The 18613-nt window shown below is 35.9% G+C and overlaps 1 protein-coding gene across 1 annotated transcript in view; it reads right to left on the reverse strand.

Moving 5' to 3' along the window:
- Positions 1-18613, reverse strand: part of C14H14orf39 (chromosome 14 C14orf39 homolog) — a 35183-nt gene that overhangs the window by 12274 nt on the left and 4296 nt on the right. The window contains exons 5-13 of the mRNA XM_028859202.2: positions 17278-17367; positions 13135-13322; positions 13002-13044; positions 11170-11290; positions 9928-10016; positions 7279-7403; positions 6484-6557; positions 3241-3326; positions 3017-3063 (exon numbers count right to left, since the gene is read on the reverse strand). Of these exons, the coding sequence (XP_028715035.1) occupies positions 3017-3063; positions 3241-3326; positions 6484-6557; positions 7279-7403; positions 9928-10016; positions 11170-11290; positions 13002-13044; positions 13135-13322; positions 17278-17367 (863 nt within the window). The remainder of the gene's footprint in view (positions 1-3016; positions 3064-3240; positions 3327-6483; positions 6558-7278; positions 7404-9927; positions 10017-11169; positions 11291-13001; positions 13045-13134; positions 13323-17277; positions 17368-18613) is intronic.

Below are 18613 nucleotides of genomic sequence, written 5' to 3' on the forward strand. Positions count from 1 at the left end.
TAATCATCATGTTCATCTGCCAGAAAAGTTTCTTTCGAAGTGTCAATTCACATATTTCTATTTCCCAAGTTTTAAATTTTTTATCTTTGCATATATGTCTGTGTAGATATTCACATGCACATGAGAGTGTGTGTGCGCGCACATGTGGAAGTCAGAAGACAGTGTTGACTGTCAATCACTGTCTTTAATCTTGCTTGAGACAGGCTTTCTTGTTTGTGGCTACACATGGCAGGCTAGCAGGCCTACAAATTTCCAGTGACTGTCCTGTCACCACCTCCCAGCTCACCATAGCACCACTGAAATCACAGACACATGCATCCAGCTTTCTGAGTTCTAGGGATCCAAACTGAGGGCCTCACCTCACACTTGCATACCAGTGCTTTACCTACTAAGCCACCTGAGCCTCGATCCTGAAATATTCTAATTGAATTGTCTGCTTTTATCTGCTTGGTTTGTAAAAGCCCTTTACACTTTGTGGAACTACTCTCTGGGCAGTTTTATGTATTACAAATATATCCTTTGGCTTCGTGACTCATTTTCTTCCTTTTTATTGTATCCCTTTTTTAGATTTTATTTTTATTTTACAGTGCACACAAGAGGCCAGGAGAGGGTGTTGGATCCTCTGGAACTGGAGTTACAGATGGCTATCAGTGGCCATATGGGTGCTGGGAACCAAACCCAGATCTCCTCTGCAAGAGCAACAAGTGCTCTTAACCTCTGAACTATCTCTACAGCCTCCTTTTTATTGTATCTTTGGATAAACAGTTTTTTATTTTAATGCAACAAATGATCCGTTATTAATTAAGCTCTTAATTATCATTTAAAAAATCTTTTTCTTGAGATTGGAAAGATGGCTTAGTGGTTAAGAGTGAGTACTACTCTTACAGAGGACCTGAATTTGGTTCCCAGCACAGGGCAGCTCACAACTGCCTTTAACTATAGCTCCAGAGGATCCAATACCTTCTTCTGGCTTCTGTAAGCATCTGCACTCATGTGCACACACCCACACTCTGACACATATACATAATTAAAAATAAAACAAAAGGTAAATCAATCTTTAAAAATTGGAAATGCCTTTCTTGAAGTCACGATTGAATCTACCTATCTTCTGTAAGCTTTGTACCTTTTGCCTCTTGCATTTAAATCACAACTATTACTTTTAACACATGTTAATTTCCTCAAATTATAGCTTTAGGGATTGTTGAAAGTCTTTGTTTTTCTCCAAAATAATTACATGTCTTCTTGAGTATGAAGCCTCATTACACATGCTTAACACAGGTAGGACTATGCCAATTATATCTATATTTCCCAACATCTCTTTGTCAAAGGTGCATTGTTCTTAAGGGATTAGCTATTCCTTCTTGTCTAATGCAATCAGCTTAGCTTATGAAGAGGATTATAAACAGCTGGAGCAGATCCCAAGCACAGGAATGGCTAATGGTTTTTTCTCTTAAAAGAAAGCAAAGAGTATTAAGCTGTATAGGATGCACATGTTGTTTCAGTTGAAGCATATAAGTGAGAAAAATAGGCTGACAGAATATGACTATTCAGAAAATATATGCATCTACAAATATTTTAGAGATTTATTTTACTTTATTTATGAATATGTATCTAAGTGAATGTATGTCATATGTGTGCCAGCCTAAGGAAACCAGAAGAGGCCAACGATCCCCTGGAACTGGAATTACAGGTGGCTGTAAGCTGTCACTGTGGGTACCAGGAACTGAACTTGAGTCCTCTGGAAGAGCTGATGTACCACTCTTAACCACTGAGCCCTCATCTCTCCACCCCCAATCGACAAAATTGTATAGTGTCACATGACTCATTGTAAAACTTCCAAAAAGTAAAGTGATGACTTCTATATAAGCATGATACAGGGAATAATGTTACTCATTAATAGGTTACTAAAATATATATGTATATGCACAGGGTACAAAATATACAAACATATAATCATACATGTATGCTTTTGTAACTACACATCCATGCATATACACCCATATACAGATATTTGGAAAAGATAAATACTCTGCATTGTATGCTACAGTTCTAACAGTTAAGTTGATCTTGGAGAAATAAACTCATATATATATATATTCCTATGACCTTTCTATGATGTTCAGTCCAAGAAAATAGTCAAAGCAGCAAAAATTAATATAAAATATAGGAGATACTATTTACAGTAGCAAAAAAACCTGGAAACGAAGATATTCAATGTGTGAGAATAGTTGAAATCTGCTATTCAATGGAATAGTATGTAGTCATTACAAATAAAATTAATGATATGAAGAATAATCTCATCTTTTATTTGTAAAGACTATATTGTTGAGTAGGGAAATGGGATATAAATTACATATATTGTATAATTCAAATTTTGGGGGATAGAGAACAAAATATACCTGTGTATTAAAAAAAAAGACAAGACTATACATCAGGATGTATTATGTCAGTTATGTCTGGTTAGTGATATTTTGTTTCCTTTATATTTTTCTGTTTTCCAAATTTTCTACAAGGCAATGTATCCATTTTATTTTTGGATTAAAATGTATTTTTTAAAGATTTATTATGTATAGTGTTCTGTCTGCATATATGCCTGCAGGCCAAAAGAGGGCGCCATATCTCATTACAGATGGTTGTGAGACACCATGTGGTTGGTGGGAATTGAACTCAGGACCTCTGGAAAAACAGTAGTGCTCTTAACCTCTGAGCCATCTCTCCAGCTCTAAAACATTTTTTGTTTTGTTTTTTGTTTTTCAAGACAGGGTTTGTCTGTGTAGCTTTGCGCCTTTCCTGGATCTTGCTCTGTAGACCAGGCTGGCCTTAAACTCAACAAAGATCCACCTGGCTCTGCCTCCCAAGTGCTGGGATTAAAGGCGTGCGCCACCACTGCCGGGCCTAAAATATATTCTTAAACCACATACGTATCTATTAACCAGAGATGAAAACATTCAGATAATTTATTTAATATAAAAACTGGTAAAATTGGTTGTTTAAGAAAAATATAAACAAGAAATACCTATATGTCCTTTTTCAATCCATTGACTGTAATTTGACTGATTCAATCTAAAATGCAACAAATATAATTTTTATTATTTCAGAGTCAATATTTACAAGCTATCTCAGAGACTATAATGTTTCTTTTCCTTGAGAGAGGCAGTTCTAGGAACTGAAAGCAGACAAATACACTAGCGCTGAACCATACCCCAACCCTTTGGGCATTTTCTTATTTTTAAAAATTACCTGAATTGCATAAAACCTTGTGAATTTTTGACAGCTGTAACATGTGAACATTTTGAACTACTATCCATATCAGAGAAATTAAATATCTGAAAGAAAAAATTAAGCATTAGATTTCCTTTATAAATAATAATCATGTATCAAATAGAGACATTGAGGTCTCTAATTACATTAGTATTTCATTCTCATGATCATCACCATTATCAATATCTACAACTACATACATTAACTGAAATAACTACATAGGAAACATAAAGGCATATATACTGAGAAACAAGAAGGTTTAGGATTCTTAAATAATTTGATGTTTTTGACAAGTATGCTAACTATTTGTGGTCTTTCCACATTTAAAGTAAACTTTTAAAATTTTATCCATATTCATTATTCAAGTTTTAGAATATTGTTTTCTTTATTGACTACTCTATTTCCATGTCCTTTTAAAAACATTTATGAGGTGATACAAATGTTCTGGGATCAGTGGTGACAGTTGTGCAACCTGTATGCTAAAAATCATTGAACTCAAACTTTGAAATAGTAAATTTTATGGATGTGAATTATGCCTCAAAGAAACACACTTTACTTTGTAAGCAAAGAGCTAATTAATTTTTTTGATGGCTGGCAGTCTTCATAGGATCCTCTTATGGTTCTTTAAAAAATCTCTCTCAGTTCAGCCGTGGTGGTGTATGCCTTTAATCCCACCACTCAGGAGGCGGAGGCAGGTAAATTTCTTGAGTTCAAGGCCAGCCTGGTCTACAGTGCGAGTTCTAGGACTGCCAGGGCTACACAGAGAAACCCTGTCTCAAAAAACATAATAATAATAATAATAATAATAATAATAATAATAATAATGAGGAGGAGGAGGAGGAGGAGGAGGAGAAGAAGAAGAAGAAGAAGAAGAAGAAGTAGTAGTAGTAGTAGTAGTAGTAGTAGTAGTAGTCAGTAGCACTCCTGAAAGCTTTGCTGGAGTTCTCCTGAGAACCCGAGTCTAGGTATGCATGCTGAGAGGAATAAGGGAGAAGAATAACAATAGCTATTAGAGATTGCACTTGTTTACCTGGGAGACTATATACCTGTGTTTTTCTTTATTTGCTTTTCAGCCTGTTTATAACTTAAATTGTCTTACAGAAATATCCATCTTATCCTAAATTTAGTGGTAAAAAGTCTTACATAGCATTCTCTCAGTATTTTTAAAAATTATCTTCCACATTTAGGATCATCTTCTGTTTATCCAGAGATAAACAAACTTATCTTTCCTTTTGTCTCAACTGTTTTAGGGGGAGGAGGGTTAAATTGCTGGCATCTTATTGATACTTAAAGTATGTTAACTTTGATCAGATTTATCAACCCAACCTTTTAATATCACTAATTTTTGCTTTTCTGTTCACTAATCTTTATTGTGAGCATTTTGAAGAAAAAATACTTGATATTTAAATTTTTCACTGTCTTCTTTTTTTTTTTTTTTTTTTTTTTTTTGGTTTTTCGAGACAGGGTTTCTCTGCATAGCTTTGCACCTTTCCTGGAGCTCACTTGGTAGCCCAGGCGGGCCTCCAACTCACAGAGATCCGCCTGGCTCTGCCTCCCGATTGCTGGGATTAAAGGCGTGCGCCACCACCGCCCGGCTAAATTTTTCACTTTCTAATGTTTGTTTTTAATATACATCTTGCTCTGAGAATCAGTCTGTTTCATGTTTTATAGTATTTTGTTAAATCTTATAAATTCTAATTTGACTTCTTCTATAATTCCCCCAAATAATTTGAAAGCATGTAAATTTCTTTTCCCTTGGCAGCCTAGTTTTCCCAGGGAAGGGCTGGTTTTTTTTCTCCTGAGACAGGGTCTCACTATGTGGCCCTGGCTGCTCTAGGACTTGCTATGTAAACCAGGCTGGCCTCGAACTCACAGACCTGTTTGCCTGTTTCTTGAGTGCTGTAATTAAAAATTATCTACCACTACAGTGAAATGGTTCTTTTTGTTTGACTTCTATCTTTCATTATGACAAGACAGCAATTATTATCTAATTACTAGAATTAGTTAAGTGGTGTGTGTGTGTGTGTGTGTGTGTGTGTGTGTGTGTGTGTGGTCGTTCATGCCTATAATCCCAGACATATGAGGCAGAAGCAAGAGAAAATTGAGTTTGAGACCAGTCTACACTATATCTCAAGACCCTGTCTCTCTGCCTCTGTTTCTCTCCGTGTGTGTGTGTGTGTGTGTGTGTGTGTGTGTGTGTGTGTGTGTGTGTGTATTGGGGGGGGGGCTAGGGCTTTGGTAAGTGCACTTGGAGGACCTGGGTTTGAATTCCACACCCACATAAAAGTTGGGCATGGGAGGCTGAGACAGGTAGGTCCTGGGAGCTCAATGGCCAGTTAGTTTATTTGAACCATCAAGCTTCAGATTCAATGAGAGACCTTGTCTCAATGGAATAAAGCAGAGAGTGATAAACACCCCACTGCTGTGGTTCACAGGCCTTATTGTTAGGTAGGAATATTATTTGCTTTTCTCCGTTGCCAGCTTAAATATCATCTTTGAATACTAAGAGAACTTGTTTTCAGGAGGGAGACTTCCAGGTCAGATCCAGCTCAATTCTTCCAAGTCCTGTATTGGAAATGCATGGTGTCTTCAGCAACAGGACCTTAAACCTTTAAGCTCCGGGAGTCAACCAAGAGCAATTGCAACAATCTATTTTACTGTAGGAGTCACATTTCTTTTCTCTTTGTAAGTTCACTGTCGCCAGGCCTGGTTGTGCATGCCTCTGATCCCAGCACTTAGGAGGTAGAGAGAGGCAGGAGGATCTCTATGAGTTCAAGGCCAGCCTAGCCTACAAAGAGAGTTTCAGGATAGCAGGGGCTGTTACACAGAGAAACCTTGTCTCAAAAAACCAAGAAAAATATGTTAATTGTCTCCGATATGTTTTAGTGACAGAAATCCCTATGAAAGAGTGCTGCCGGTACAGCCTGTGCAATCAGTACTGTGATGAAGGGTTTAGCAGATATTTCTCAGGAGTTCTGGTCTAACTACCAGGCTTGGTATTTTTAAAAAATATTTTATATGATATTTAGTCACAAGGGGGAAGTTTATACTGAATGCCATACTGAAACTCTTGAACATTTTAGACCATGAGGTAATAGCAGTGGCTAATTTATTATGTACATGCATGTATACACAAGCACACACATACATCCTTGTATCCTACCTACATTTATTATCTCATTCAATGTAGACATTTATGCTATTAAAAACAGAAAGACATACCTGTGAGTCATTTTCTTGTCTCAAATCACTACTAGCAAACTTTGACTGACTGACTGAATTTTCTTCTTTTTTATCTAGATTAAATATATTACTTCAAATTAATTCTGAAAACAAAACCAATCATGATCTCGAACTCATTGCCTTGTATATGCTAAGCTCACCCTCTGCCACTGAGCTACAGACCCAGCCCTCATCTCTCTAACATTTAATCACAATTTATACTTTGGCAAATCAAGTTTATAAGAGTATTTAGCTTAAAATATGAAATTACTTCAAACCCTTTCATTCACTCCTATATACTAGTTATTACAATAATCATGAATGTGAAATGACAAAATGGACGTGACAAAACTACTCTCTTAAAATTGTTTACTAAAGGCAGAGCAGTGACATTAATGAAGAAACAATTAAAACAGTGTAGTAAAGTAACCCAATGTGACTACTCTGCAGACCCTTGAATGAAACCTGACTTCAACATTTCAGCGACTAGCACTAGATCACAACAACTATCCCTTTACTGTAGAGCTGGTCACCCTCTTCTGACATTCCTGCTACCAGACTATGTAGGACACTTGGAAAAACATTACACAAATGCTTTCCTTCTCAAAACTGAAAAAGAAAAGCTATGTGAACAAGTCATATCCCGTTTGCACTCGGAAGACTTAAAATGGAACTTTCCCAGGCCTACAGGTCTTTAGTATTATTTGTCATTGCTTACACCAAGTGATAACTAAAATTAATGTTACTTCCTCGCTGTCAAGAAAAAATGAGGTTTCTGAATGATAAATTCTGTACCTGTAACTCTTGGTTCTGAAGAATGCATCTTTATTAGTCTTACAAATTTCTGAGACTCACGAGGTGGTAGTAACTGGCTACTTTGAGAGGATCTGTTCAATACATGCTCATCTTTTTCAAAAATTCTGAAGAGAAGAGTTGACATTCACTATTAGCAAAGTAAAAATTAAATTTAAACCCAGAAGGGTATTTAGATACTAGACAGTTCAAACTCTTCCCTTTTGCAGATCATGACACTAGGTCTGCAGAGCATTTCACAGACTTGATCACTAGTATTAAATGACCTGGTAATAGGGAGTGCCGGTATTGTCTGATTAAGTCCAATGCTCTTCTCAGTATACTATACTCTTCCTTTTAAACACAATCATTTCAAAGAAGATCAAAATTATTTTATACACTTTCACTATAAATAACATGTTTTAGATTTCAGAGTACTTCAGATTTTAAAAAGATTTATTTAGAAACAAATCAACTGCCGGGCGGTGGTGGCGCACGCCTTTAATCCCAGCACTCGGGAGGCAGAGGCAGGCGGATCTCTGTGAGTTCGAGGCCAGCCTGGTCTCCAAAGCGAGTTCCAGGAAAGGCGCAAAGCTACACAGAGAAACCCTGTCTCGAAAAACCAAAAAAAAAAAAAAAAAAAAAAAAAAAAAAAAAAAAAAAAAAAAAAAAGAAACAAATCAACTATCATAAATACAGGAATTATTAAAGCAATAAAATATTAGTCATAAATGTGTCTTTTAATCTTTTACTGTAAGAATAACTTCACTGAATTTTTTTCTAAATCAAATGAGTATAAAACACTATCAAAAATACATTATTCTCGGGCCGGGCGGTGGTGGTGCACGCCTTTAATCCCAGCACTCGGGAGGCAGAGGCAGGCGGACCTCTGTGAGTTCGAGGCCAGCCTGGGCTACCAAGTGAGCTCCAGGAAAGGCGCAAAGCTACACAGAGAAACCCTGTCTTGAAAAACCAAAAAAAAAAAAAAAAAAAAAAAAATACATTATTCTCCTTTTCTGAAGAGAAGATATATTCTGTGACCCCAACCTTCAATGGCTGCCTAAACCATAGCTAGTACCAAAGTTTACATATATTATACCTTTTCCTATACATAGAAACAGACATACACATACTCAATGTCTTTTCCATCTTAACTAAGAAATCATTACACACTGTAGCTGTAACTTCTGCATTAAGGTATGAGAGTAAAAGTAGTATTTATTTCTTCCTTCTTCAGAGTTTCATAGATAAATTTGGTATCATAAATCTTAACAAGCAAAGTGTATTCTTGTTTTTTTTTCCTTAATTTGAAAGCTATCACTTAAAAAAAACACTTTTTTTTTTTTACAGCCTCTCTCTGACGTATCACAATTGCCAGCATTGCTACTCTTATATGCAGGAGCCATTTTAAAAATAAGGATGACGCTGGGCATAAATACCAGGATATCACCACATTGATCTGATAAGTGAGAGGGATACTAAACAACCAACAAGCAGGTAGTATAGCTAACACTGATTCCCTGAACAAAGCAATGATTCGCATCTTATATGGAAAGGAACAGAATGGCATGAGACTTCATCATACTATTCAGAATAGTGTTCAATATTTCTGGAATTTTCCATTTAATATTTTCAAATCATGACTGGACATGAGTAACTGAAACAATGGAAAGCAAAAACATAAGTAGTAAAATAGCATATACTGAGTAAAAACAGCATGGTGATTATATCAGTTCCTCTTAATATAACACATTTTTATGATATTCAGTGTCTATAAAATAAAATTGTATATATTTTCAAATTTCCCAATCAATTTCATCAAAAAATTAATGACAAACTGTCAGGAAGTAATATGTAGGAGTGAAGGCATCAGTTTAACAGTTCCAAAGTAGGATCAGGGAAATTAACTCAGGAGGGGAGTATGTTGGGGATAAATAATAAAAGTCTGAGGAGTGAAAATAGGTTATATGCAGAAGCCCAAAAGAAGAACGTTGATCAGAAACACCAACAGTAATACACGTCTTTTCCCCTCCTACAGTAACAGGGAAAATCAGGGTGTCTTTAATGCCTCCCTGACGCCTTGTATCATCTCCACAAGTACCAGTGACAACATACAACGCTACAGACTGAGAAGAATGTGGGGTCTAGTCTTCACTTCCTTCACAGAGGTCAAGAAGAACTAGTCACACTGGTGAACAGTCAAGTGAAAAAAGGGTGAAAACTGCTTCTCTACTGTTTGACTCTTGCGTCCTACCACAGAAACGGGATACATTTTTTTGAACACTGACAAGTTATAGAACAGATGAATTAGGGAAGCAGAGGCAGGTGGATCTCTGTGAGTTTGAGGCCAGCCTGGTCTACAAAGCAAGTCCCAGGACAGCCTGGGCTGTTACACTGAGAAACCCTGTCTCAAATAACAACAACAACAAAAGGAACAGATGAGCTGCTCTTATCCTATTTCTTGTTGTATGATCTCTTTGGTCTTCATAACAACAAGCAGTTTTGGATATAAGTTCATAACATTTAAATAAATAATAGCTTCATAAAATTAATAGAAAACTAGCTTGCATAAAATTTTATTAGATACAGACTCAAAATTTTAGCTGCAGAATATCTATTCACATTAAATTCAGTTTTAAAGTTTACCTATACCTTTCTTTAAATTCTTTTCTCTTTTCTGTATTTTTATTCTTTTCTTCTACAGCTTCTGAAAAATTCTTTCTTTCAAAAAGTCTTGCAATCTGCTAAAAAGAAAAGTGAGATAAAAAAATAATTAGCTTCATATCGGCTCACACTTGCACCCATATACAAGCTAGGTATAAGGGTGTGAGCCTGTAATCCCAGTACTGGAGAGGTGAAGACAGTTGGATCTCTCAAGCTCACTGGCCAGTCAGTCAAGCCAAATGGATGTACTTCGGTTTCAGGTGGAGAGGATTTGAGGAAGATACCCAATATTGACTTCTGGCCTCTATGTATGCGCGCGCGCGCACACGCGCGCGCGCACACACACACACACACACACACACACACACACACACACACACACACACAGAGATCCTTCAAAACAGCCAGACATATATACTTTTCTTAACTAATAAATATCATTTTTTTTTTCTAGAACCTCAAATTTGTATTTTTGGTAGTATTGGTGAAAATTGCTGTGTCATGGTTGGAGAGAGGGCTAATAGTTAAGAACACCTGCAGCTCTTACAGGGGACTCAGGTTCAGTTCCCAGCATTTATATGATGGCTCGCAACCACCCATACTCCAGTTCTAGGGATCTGATGCCTTTTTTCACCTCCACAGGCACCAGGCATGCATGTAGTGCACATATATGTAGAAAAAAAACCCACCCACACAAATAAAATAAATAAATCTAAATTAGTTAAGAAACCCCACAACTCCAGGGATGATACTAAAATGTATTTTAGAAAAATCTTAAAAACTAAACTATTTTTATTCTAGCTCTCTAAATATTATAAACTATAGTTATAAGTCTTTCCAAATCCCTAAACTATTTACTATTTTGTTCCCTCTTTCAAAGACACAGTTGCTCTTTAAATTCTGGCTGAGGGCGCACCCAGTAATGCAGTTGCCTAACATGCCCTGCATGGTGCCTAGGTTTGACCCTTTATTGAACAAAATAAATCAGTTCTTATGACTAAGTTACATCCTGTTCCTTCTTTGTCTTTCCTCATACCTCAAAGAAATCCAAACTATTCCCCAAAACTAAGAGTTAAATATATTCAAAATCTGAAATACATTTTGGTTTCACTAAGGCACATAAATTGGCCTCTCCATATTTAAGCTGTCTTAAAAACAGCTCTTTTAAGACTGTAGACTAACATTACCATATTTATACATTAACAATGTATTAAAATATAATATATATACCTTATTTAAAGAATTAATTTCTATTTCCATATCATCTGCTTCTTTTTCCAATTCAAGTGATCTCTTGGTAAAGTTGTTGGCACATTTAAGAATGTCTTGTGTTTTATATCTCAAATTAACTCTTTTTATGTTAAGGAACAGGCATGAAATAAATTTTACATTTATTATATAATGAATATATACTATTGACATTTATTTTCTACAAAGTAATATTGATAACTGGTAACTGAAAAGACGGATAATGCTAATATAAATAGTTTACCTATAGTATATTAATGAACTTAAAATTAATATTCTAGTTCGAGGACAGCTTGGGCTACCAAATGAGTCCCAGGAAAGGTGCAAAGCTACACAGAGAAACCCTGTCTCGAAAAACCAAAAAAAAAAAAAAAATTAACATTCTATTAAGAATATTCATTGGTACTTTTTCTTTCAATAAAATATTTTTATACGGTAGAATTCTGATCTTTTTCTATGCAAGTTCACTGTGTCATTTGGCATAACTAATAAAACATAATCAATTCAACTACAAACTTAAGTTTCTATCACTTATTTATCCAAACTCAACATTAAAAATCCACTCAATTTCCCTTTTCTTTATCCATAATGTTCATCAATGTATCCTGTATAGCTGAAAAGAGCTCCCACCTGGGCTTCCTGCTTGAAGTAGTTTATATTTATAGAGTATTTCTCAGTTATTAACAGACATCTTGTGAGGTTACTAAATAATATAATTTCTTAAGTTACTGTACAATCCATTTAGGAGAACTAAGAACTGATTGGAATAATTAACCATGAATAAAACTGTTAGGAAACCTTTTTTAGTCCTTTCCTATCTTGCCTTATAACGTACATGATTTGTATGCTACAACCAAAACTTCAAGTGAATGTTCCATCGTGTTATTACTAAAAGTGTCTATTTAAAATTGTACATATAAATACTTAAACCCTAACCTTCAATTCTTTCTACCTCCATCTACCTCTCTTTGTCATTCAAACTTTGTATGCCATCTCAAATCATAGCCACCCCTTTAAAGTCTGGTTGTGTCTTAAATTACCTACTAATCTCTGACCCTTTGCATGGAGAATTTAATGCACAGCAAATAAAAAACTAAAAAAAGTTGAAAACCAAAACATGGAGAAAGGAAGGAGTAGAGGCATTAAAACAACAGTTTTGGGATGGGAACAAAACAGAATGCACGGATGAAGACAGTACAAACAGTGGAATTCTAATCTGATAAGAAAGCATATAAAAGATTCTAAAGGTTTAAAGAAGATTAAAGTTTTAAGTTCATAATTAGGGAAGATCTCTCTGACAAACAGGTGGTACTTATACCATTTAAAAATTACTTAACTATCTATTATAGTGGTCCTTATCAGATTTATTTATGACCTATTCCCATACTAAACTCGAGTTCTTTCCAAGGGAGGTCTGTAACTGCAGCATTTCCCAGCACAAGACAGGTACCCAATACACTTTGAAATGAATGATTATGACTCACTTTCTTACTACCTTCTCTACTAAAGAGCAAGTAATAATCAATTTAGTTGGAACTTCTTAAAAAACAGAGAAAGATAAAATTCTTCATTTGGTAGTCACTTTAAAGCCAGATTCATATACCATTTTATTTTCTCTTAAGTTATTTACTTGCTTTTGATCACATGGGCAATATATGGAAACTAACCCCTGGAGACTTTTAAAGTGATCTTTAAAATCTGACTTAAACTGAAAAGCAACTCATTGAGATTCTCAACAGGAAAACATATTAACAATTAAAAAACAGAAATTATACTTATCTAATAAAATTATAAGTGAAATCTGTTGTGGATACATGTGTACTGTCCATTTAGTAAGTGATGGGAATGGAGCAGGAACTGTAAAACAAATTTTCAATTGAGAATGATTATACTCTTTCCATTGTACACACGTTGTAACTAGAGCAGTATACAATAAAATGTCAATACCTAGAAGTTCCATAAGAATAGTTTCATTCTTTTTTAGTTGTTCAGTACATGCCAACACTCTGTTTTGAATTTCTTCATGTTCTTTTTTCTTCTCATAATATTTACATGAAAAACGTGTTTCTGAGTATTTTAGTTGGTATTGTTTCAAAACATTTTCATACTGACATATATAATCATGGTACATTTTTCTGTTAAAATTAAAAGAAATTATGTAGAAATCTACAAACTTAGCAAATATCATTTATTAAAGTCTATTCCATTAAGCATAAATGGCAATTATTTACTCATCTTTACTGCCTTGAATAGTCTGTCTTTCAAACTCTCTAACTCTCCCACCATACCTCTGTTTTATTACCTGAGCTATTCACGCACTCCTTAGTCCCCTTCAATTATCATCCATTCTCATCATTTTAATGACGACATTCTTTGAGAATTCATGCCATGCATTTTGATCATATTCACCCTGAACTCCTCACAGATCCATCCCTCCCTTCCCACTACCCCCAATGTTGGGTCTTCTTTGGTTAATTATTAACCATCAACTCTCATTTGTACTGTCCATATGATTCTGGGTGTGGGGCCATCCACTACAGCATGGTCAACCTACCAGAAGCCACACACTTAAAACTGACTCTCTCTACACCCCAAAGTCATCAGTTCTCCGTAACTCCTCAGTTGTGGTTGGGCTCATGAACCTCCTTCCCATTCCATGCTAGAATGTTGACTGTCTTGATGGTGTGCAGGCAACCACAGATGTTGTTCATAACTGCGGCAGCTCTGCCATGTCCAGAAGACACTATTACTAAACTCTGTCCTCTTTGACAAGATATGGGAGTTGAGCCCCTAAATAAGCTCTTTTTCAAACTCAGAGTATTTGCTAATTAATCACTTATCACTTGGAGTAACTAGGGAAAATAGTATAAGCTAATAAATACCTTTAAGAATGCTAACATACTGTATGAAATTAGCAAACATCTATCTTGTTCACAACATATATTTATGATCTAACATACTTCTCACATATTCCATATTGCAATTCCGGCATACCACATCACTTCCCTAAGTGATGATCCAAGAAGAGTATTATCTCACCTATTAGGAGCAATATTCGTTTTCATGAATGCCTTAGGCAGGAATAGATTAGAAGTAAGCAACGCGTAGAGTGAGACTAGAGAATTTAAATTTTGAAGCAAGTGTGGGCTATAGAGCAAGTTGAAAGCTAGTTGAGGGTAGATAGTGAAATCATGTCTGGAAAGTGAAGTGAAAAAGGAAGGCAAAATGGCTGGTGCATTATTTCATTTCGTTTTTAAGATGTCTGATATTGAGTCATCAATTCAAATTATCTATATGGCTGGTTTAGAAAACAAACAACTGTTCCACTTAAGTACCTCTGTTCAGCTTGAAAGGTTATCTAGAATAAACACTATTTTTAAAAGACACTTACTTGGATTGATTTGCTGTAGCTTCTCTTTGAAACATTTTTCTTTAAAAATTTTATATATATGTATGTGTGTACATCCATACATGCATACACTATATGTATATATAATGGGGGCTGGAGTGATGGCTTAGCAGTTAAGAGCATTAGCTGTTCTTCCAGAGGACTCAGGTTCAATTCCCAGGACTCACATGGCACTTCATAATTCTCTAATTCCAACTCCAAGTGATCTGACCCCCTCTTTTGGCCTCCAGATACACCAGATACACTTGCAGTGCACAGACATACATGCAGGCAAAACCCCACACACATTAAATAAATAAATCTCTTCTACATATCTTAAATGACCATGAATTACATTTAAATGATACAAGCACACATGTATGCACATGCATACACACATAATTCTAATCACTCCATTCTCCATTTCCTTCTTTTGAAGACCCAGGAAAGAAATTTCCTTGAAGCTTCAAAAAAATCTACTTATCTTAGGCAACTGAACTGCTTTTTAAATGAATAGTCTGAGTCCTAACCTGATGACATTTCTATAATGCCTTGACTATTAGTAATTTCAAAGTCTAATCTGCACCTATAACCAGTAATATATGTAGGACCACTTGTGTGAATTTCTAACTCAGTCAAAGGTTTCCTACATTATTCTTTGTTGTAGAATATTTTTTAAAGTATGTTACATTTGTTTATGCTGTGGAACATTTGTTTAGTGACACAAATATGTGCTGCATACCTTTATGTTGCATTTGTTTTATGCTGCACTCTCTGGCAGGCAGAGAGTGACTAGAAGGAGAAAAAGAGAGAAAATCAAGAAGCAAGAGAAGAAGGAGGAGGATACCAGGGGCCAGATATCCAGCTACACAGCAAGCCACAGAGTAAGAAGATTAGAAATAGAGAAAGATAAAAGCCTAGAGGCAAAAGGTAGACAGGATACTTTAAGAAAAGCTGGCTACAAATAAGCCAAGCTAAGACTGGGCATTTATAAGTAAGAATAAGTCTCCATGTGTATTTATTTGGGAGCTGGATGGCAGGCCCCCCAAAAGAGCAAAGAGCAAAAGAGCCAAAGTAAAACACAACCAACAAAAATTCTTATTCCCTAAAGCCTTGATTTTTTTTTTTTTTTTGTTTTTGAGACATGGTTTCTCTGTGTAGCTTTGCACCTTTCCTGGAACTCACTCTGTAGCCCAGACTGGCCTCGAACTCACAGAGATCTGTCTGCCTCTGCCTCCTGAGTGCTGGGATTAAAGGCGTGCACCACCACTGCCCTGCGAAGCATCGATTTTAAAAGCCATGTACTGTTATATAAATCATTACAGATTCTTTAGGGAATAAAGCATCATCTATAAAGAATAGCCTAACAGTCTCCTTTTCCTTTTCCTGCCTTCAGATGGTATACTCTAGCTTCTTTCTTGTCTTAGTTACTTTTCTATTGCTGTGAATACGCAACATAATCAAGGCAATTTATAGAAGAATTTATAGTGGAATGACAGTTCCAGAGGGTTAGAGTCCAGGACCATCATGGGAGCAGCTAGCCAAGCAAAGCCCTGGAGCAGTAGCTGAGAGCTCATACATCTCATGCCCAAGCACAAGGCAGAGAGAGAGAATAGAGAATAGAGAATAGAGAATAGAGAATAGAGAATAGAGAATAGAGAATAAGGAAAGGCATGGGCTTTTGAAATCTCAAAGCCCACCCCTAGTGACACACCTCCTCAACAAGGCCACAGCTCTCAATCATTCCCAAACAGCCCACTAAATATTCAAACATATTAGCCCGTGGAGCCATTCTCATTTAAACCATCATGCTCCTGGTTTTGCTCCAGACATTTCCTTGAGACATTTTACACATTTGCATGATTTCTAATGACAGTTACTCCAAATCTGTAACTTTCATCCCTACCTCTTTTAGGGCTCATCTTTGAAAAGAAAGGATTACAGGTTTTTTATATGTAGAACCTAGATTTAATCTGTATGTGTTTCTATATATGGGTATGGGTGTGTGTGTGTGTGTGTGTGTGTGTGTGTGTGTGTGTGTGTGTGTCTAACAAAACTAGAAAAGGGAGGAAGAGGTGAGGAAAAGGAAGAGATCTTAAGAGGTGGGAAACAGTAATGTTTTAGGAAAGCAGGAGAGGGACTACCTAGTGGACCGGTGGACAGCAGCTTGAGGTGGGGAGGGAGTGTTGGGGGGGTAGTGAGAGAAGGAAGCAAATGAGAGCAAGGTAGGACACACGTGTTAACACGCCTTGATGAATACATCAGAGACAGGGTTTCTCTGGGTAGCCCTGGCTGTCCAGGAACTCGCTCTGTAGACCAGGCTGGCCTCAAACTCACAGATATACACCTGCCTCCGCCTCCTGGGTGCAGGGATTAAAGTCAATACCCCCAAATTTTCATAAGCTAGTTCTACATAAAAGTAATCTTCTACATGGTTTCCTATAAGGATCATTGAACAATTCTGCTACAATAGTTGCTGCTGAGAAATAGTTCACATCTGAACACACATGAAGTTAAATGAAGATTTACAATAAATAAACAGACCTACTGCATCTGTTTACTTAAAATTCTCTCAGAATACAAACTTGCTACATTTTTCAATTACCATTCTTACACAGCGTGCCCTGATAAAACTAACTTATGGAACTGAGACTTAATATACTCTCTTTATATACACATATATATATACATATATACTGTACTTGTCTTTTTCATTGTTTTCTTGGTAAACAGTAAGTTGATCTTGCATATAATCTTCATGTTTATGAAAAACATCACATGTTGGCTTCCAGCTATGAAAAAAATTATAGTTGTGATTACCAATTTGAATGTGATTACCATCTCAAAGTGATAAATGAATACAGTGGGATGGGTATAGAAACAAAAAAGAATGTAATCATTTAAAGAACAACAAATCTTTCTCTTGCTAGCAAAAATAACTTCACATTAAAAAATGGTCATATCCTATCACCGCCACTACCAGCATTCATGTTCTTATATAACCAAATATTAATATTCATTACATTTTACATAAAACTTGCTTTCATTACTAGAGAAGTACAGGTCAGATTGTGTATTGCTGTGACATTTCTATTACATACTCTATTAATGTTCTTGTATTAACACCCCAACATTAGTCATCCTTTCTCATCACAGTTTTGTGATTTTGGCAAAGAAATTCTTCAGTAGTAAGTTTTTTGTTTTTGTTTTGTTTTTTTTAGTTTTTTGAGACAGGGTTTCTCTGTGTAGCTCTGGCTGTCCAGGAACTTGCTCTGTAGACCAGGCTGGCCTTGAACTCACAAATATCCACCTGCCTCTGCCTCCTGGGTGCAGGGATTAAAGGAATGTGCCACCACTGCCCGGCTCAGTAATAAATATTTAAAGAGCTAGGAAAGGGTCTAAAAAGAAGCTTTTTTTCCTTTGACTCTTAGGTTTTATGCCCTTTTGAGATTAAAGAAACTAGGCCAAAGTGAATTTCAAAATCAAACAGCATGAATAAATTGAATATCTAACTTATACTTTCCATTTTATTGCACAACTTGAAAAATATTTCCAAAATGAAAAAAATATAAAATTACTGTATACCATGGCACCTCTGTTCTAAGTAGTATGTGAATATTTTGTTTTCTAATATTTTTCAAATTCAAAAATTAAGTATGCCCATTCTGTAAGTACAGAAAAGTATATATAGAAAAATTACTATCCATATATTTTTCCTTTTTTTAAAAAACTTTTTCTGATACAGGGTTTCTCTGTTTAACAGCCCTGGCTGTCCTGGAACTTGCTCTCTAGATCAGGCTGCCCTCAACTAAAGAGGTTCGCCTGCCTCTGCCTCCCTAGTGCTGGGATTAAAGGCCTGCACCACCACTACCCACATTAAGTATCTAGTATTACTACTTTAATAAGTTATCTCCAGATTTTACTACTATTTAACAATATTGAGATCATAATCACATATAAAAACTTACCCCCTTTTGTCACTTGCTGAGCAGAAATTATTCTTAAACATTTGTCTAAATTTCTGATCAATTCTTAGCA

The sequence above is a fragment of the Peromyscus leucopus genome, chromosome 14 (assembly GCF_004664715.2).
Source record: "Peromyscus leucopus breed LL Stock chromosome 14, UCI_PerLeu_2.1, whole genome shotgun sequence".
Lineage (NCBI taxonomy): Eukaryota > Metazoa > Chordata > Mammalia > Rodentia > Cricetidae > Peromyscus > Peromyscus leucopus.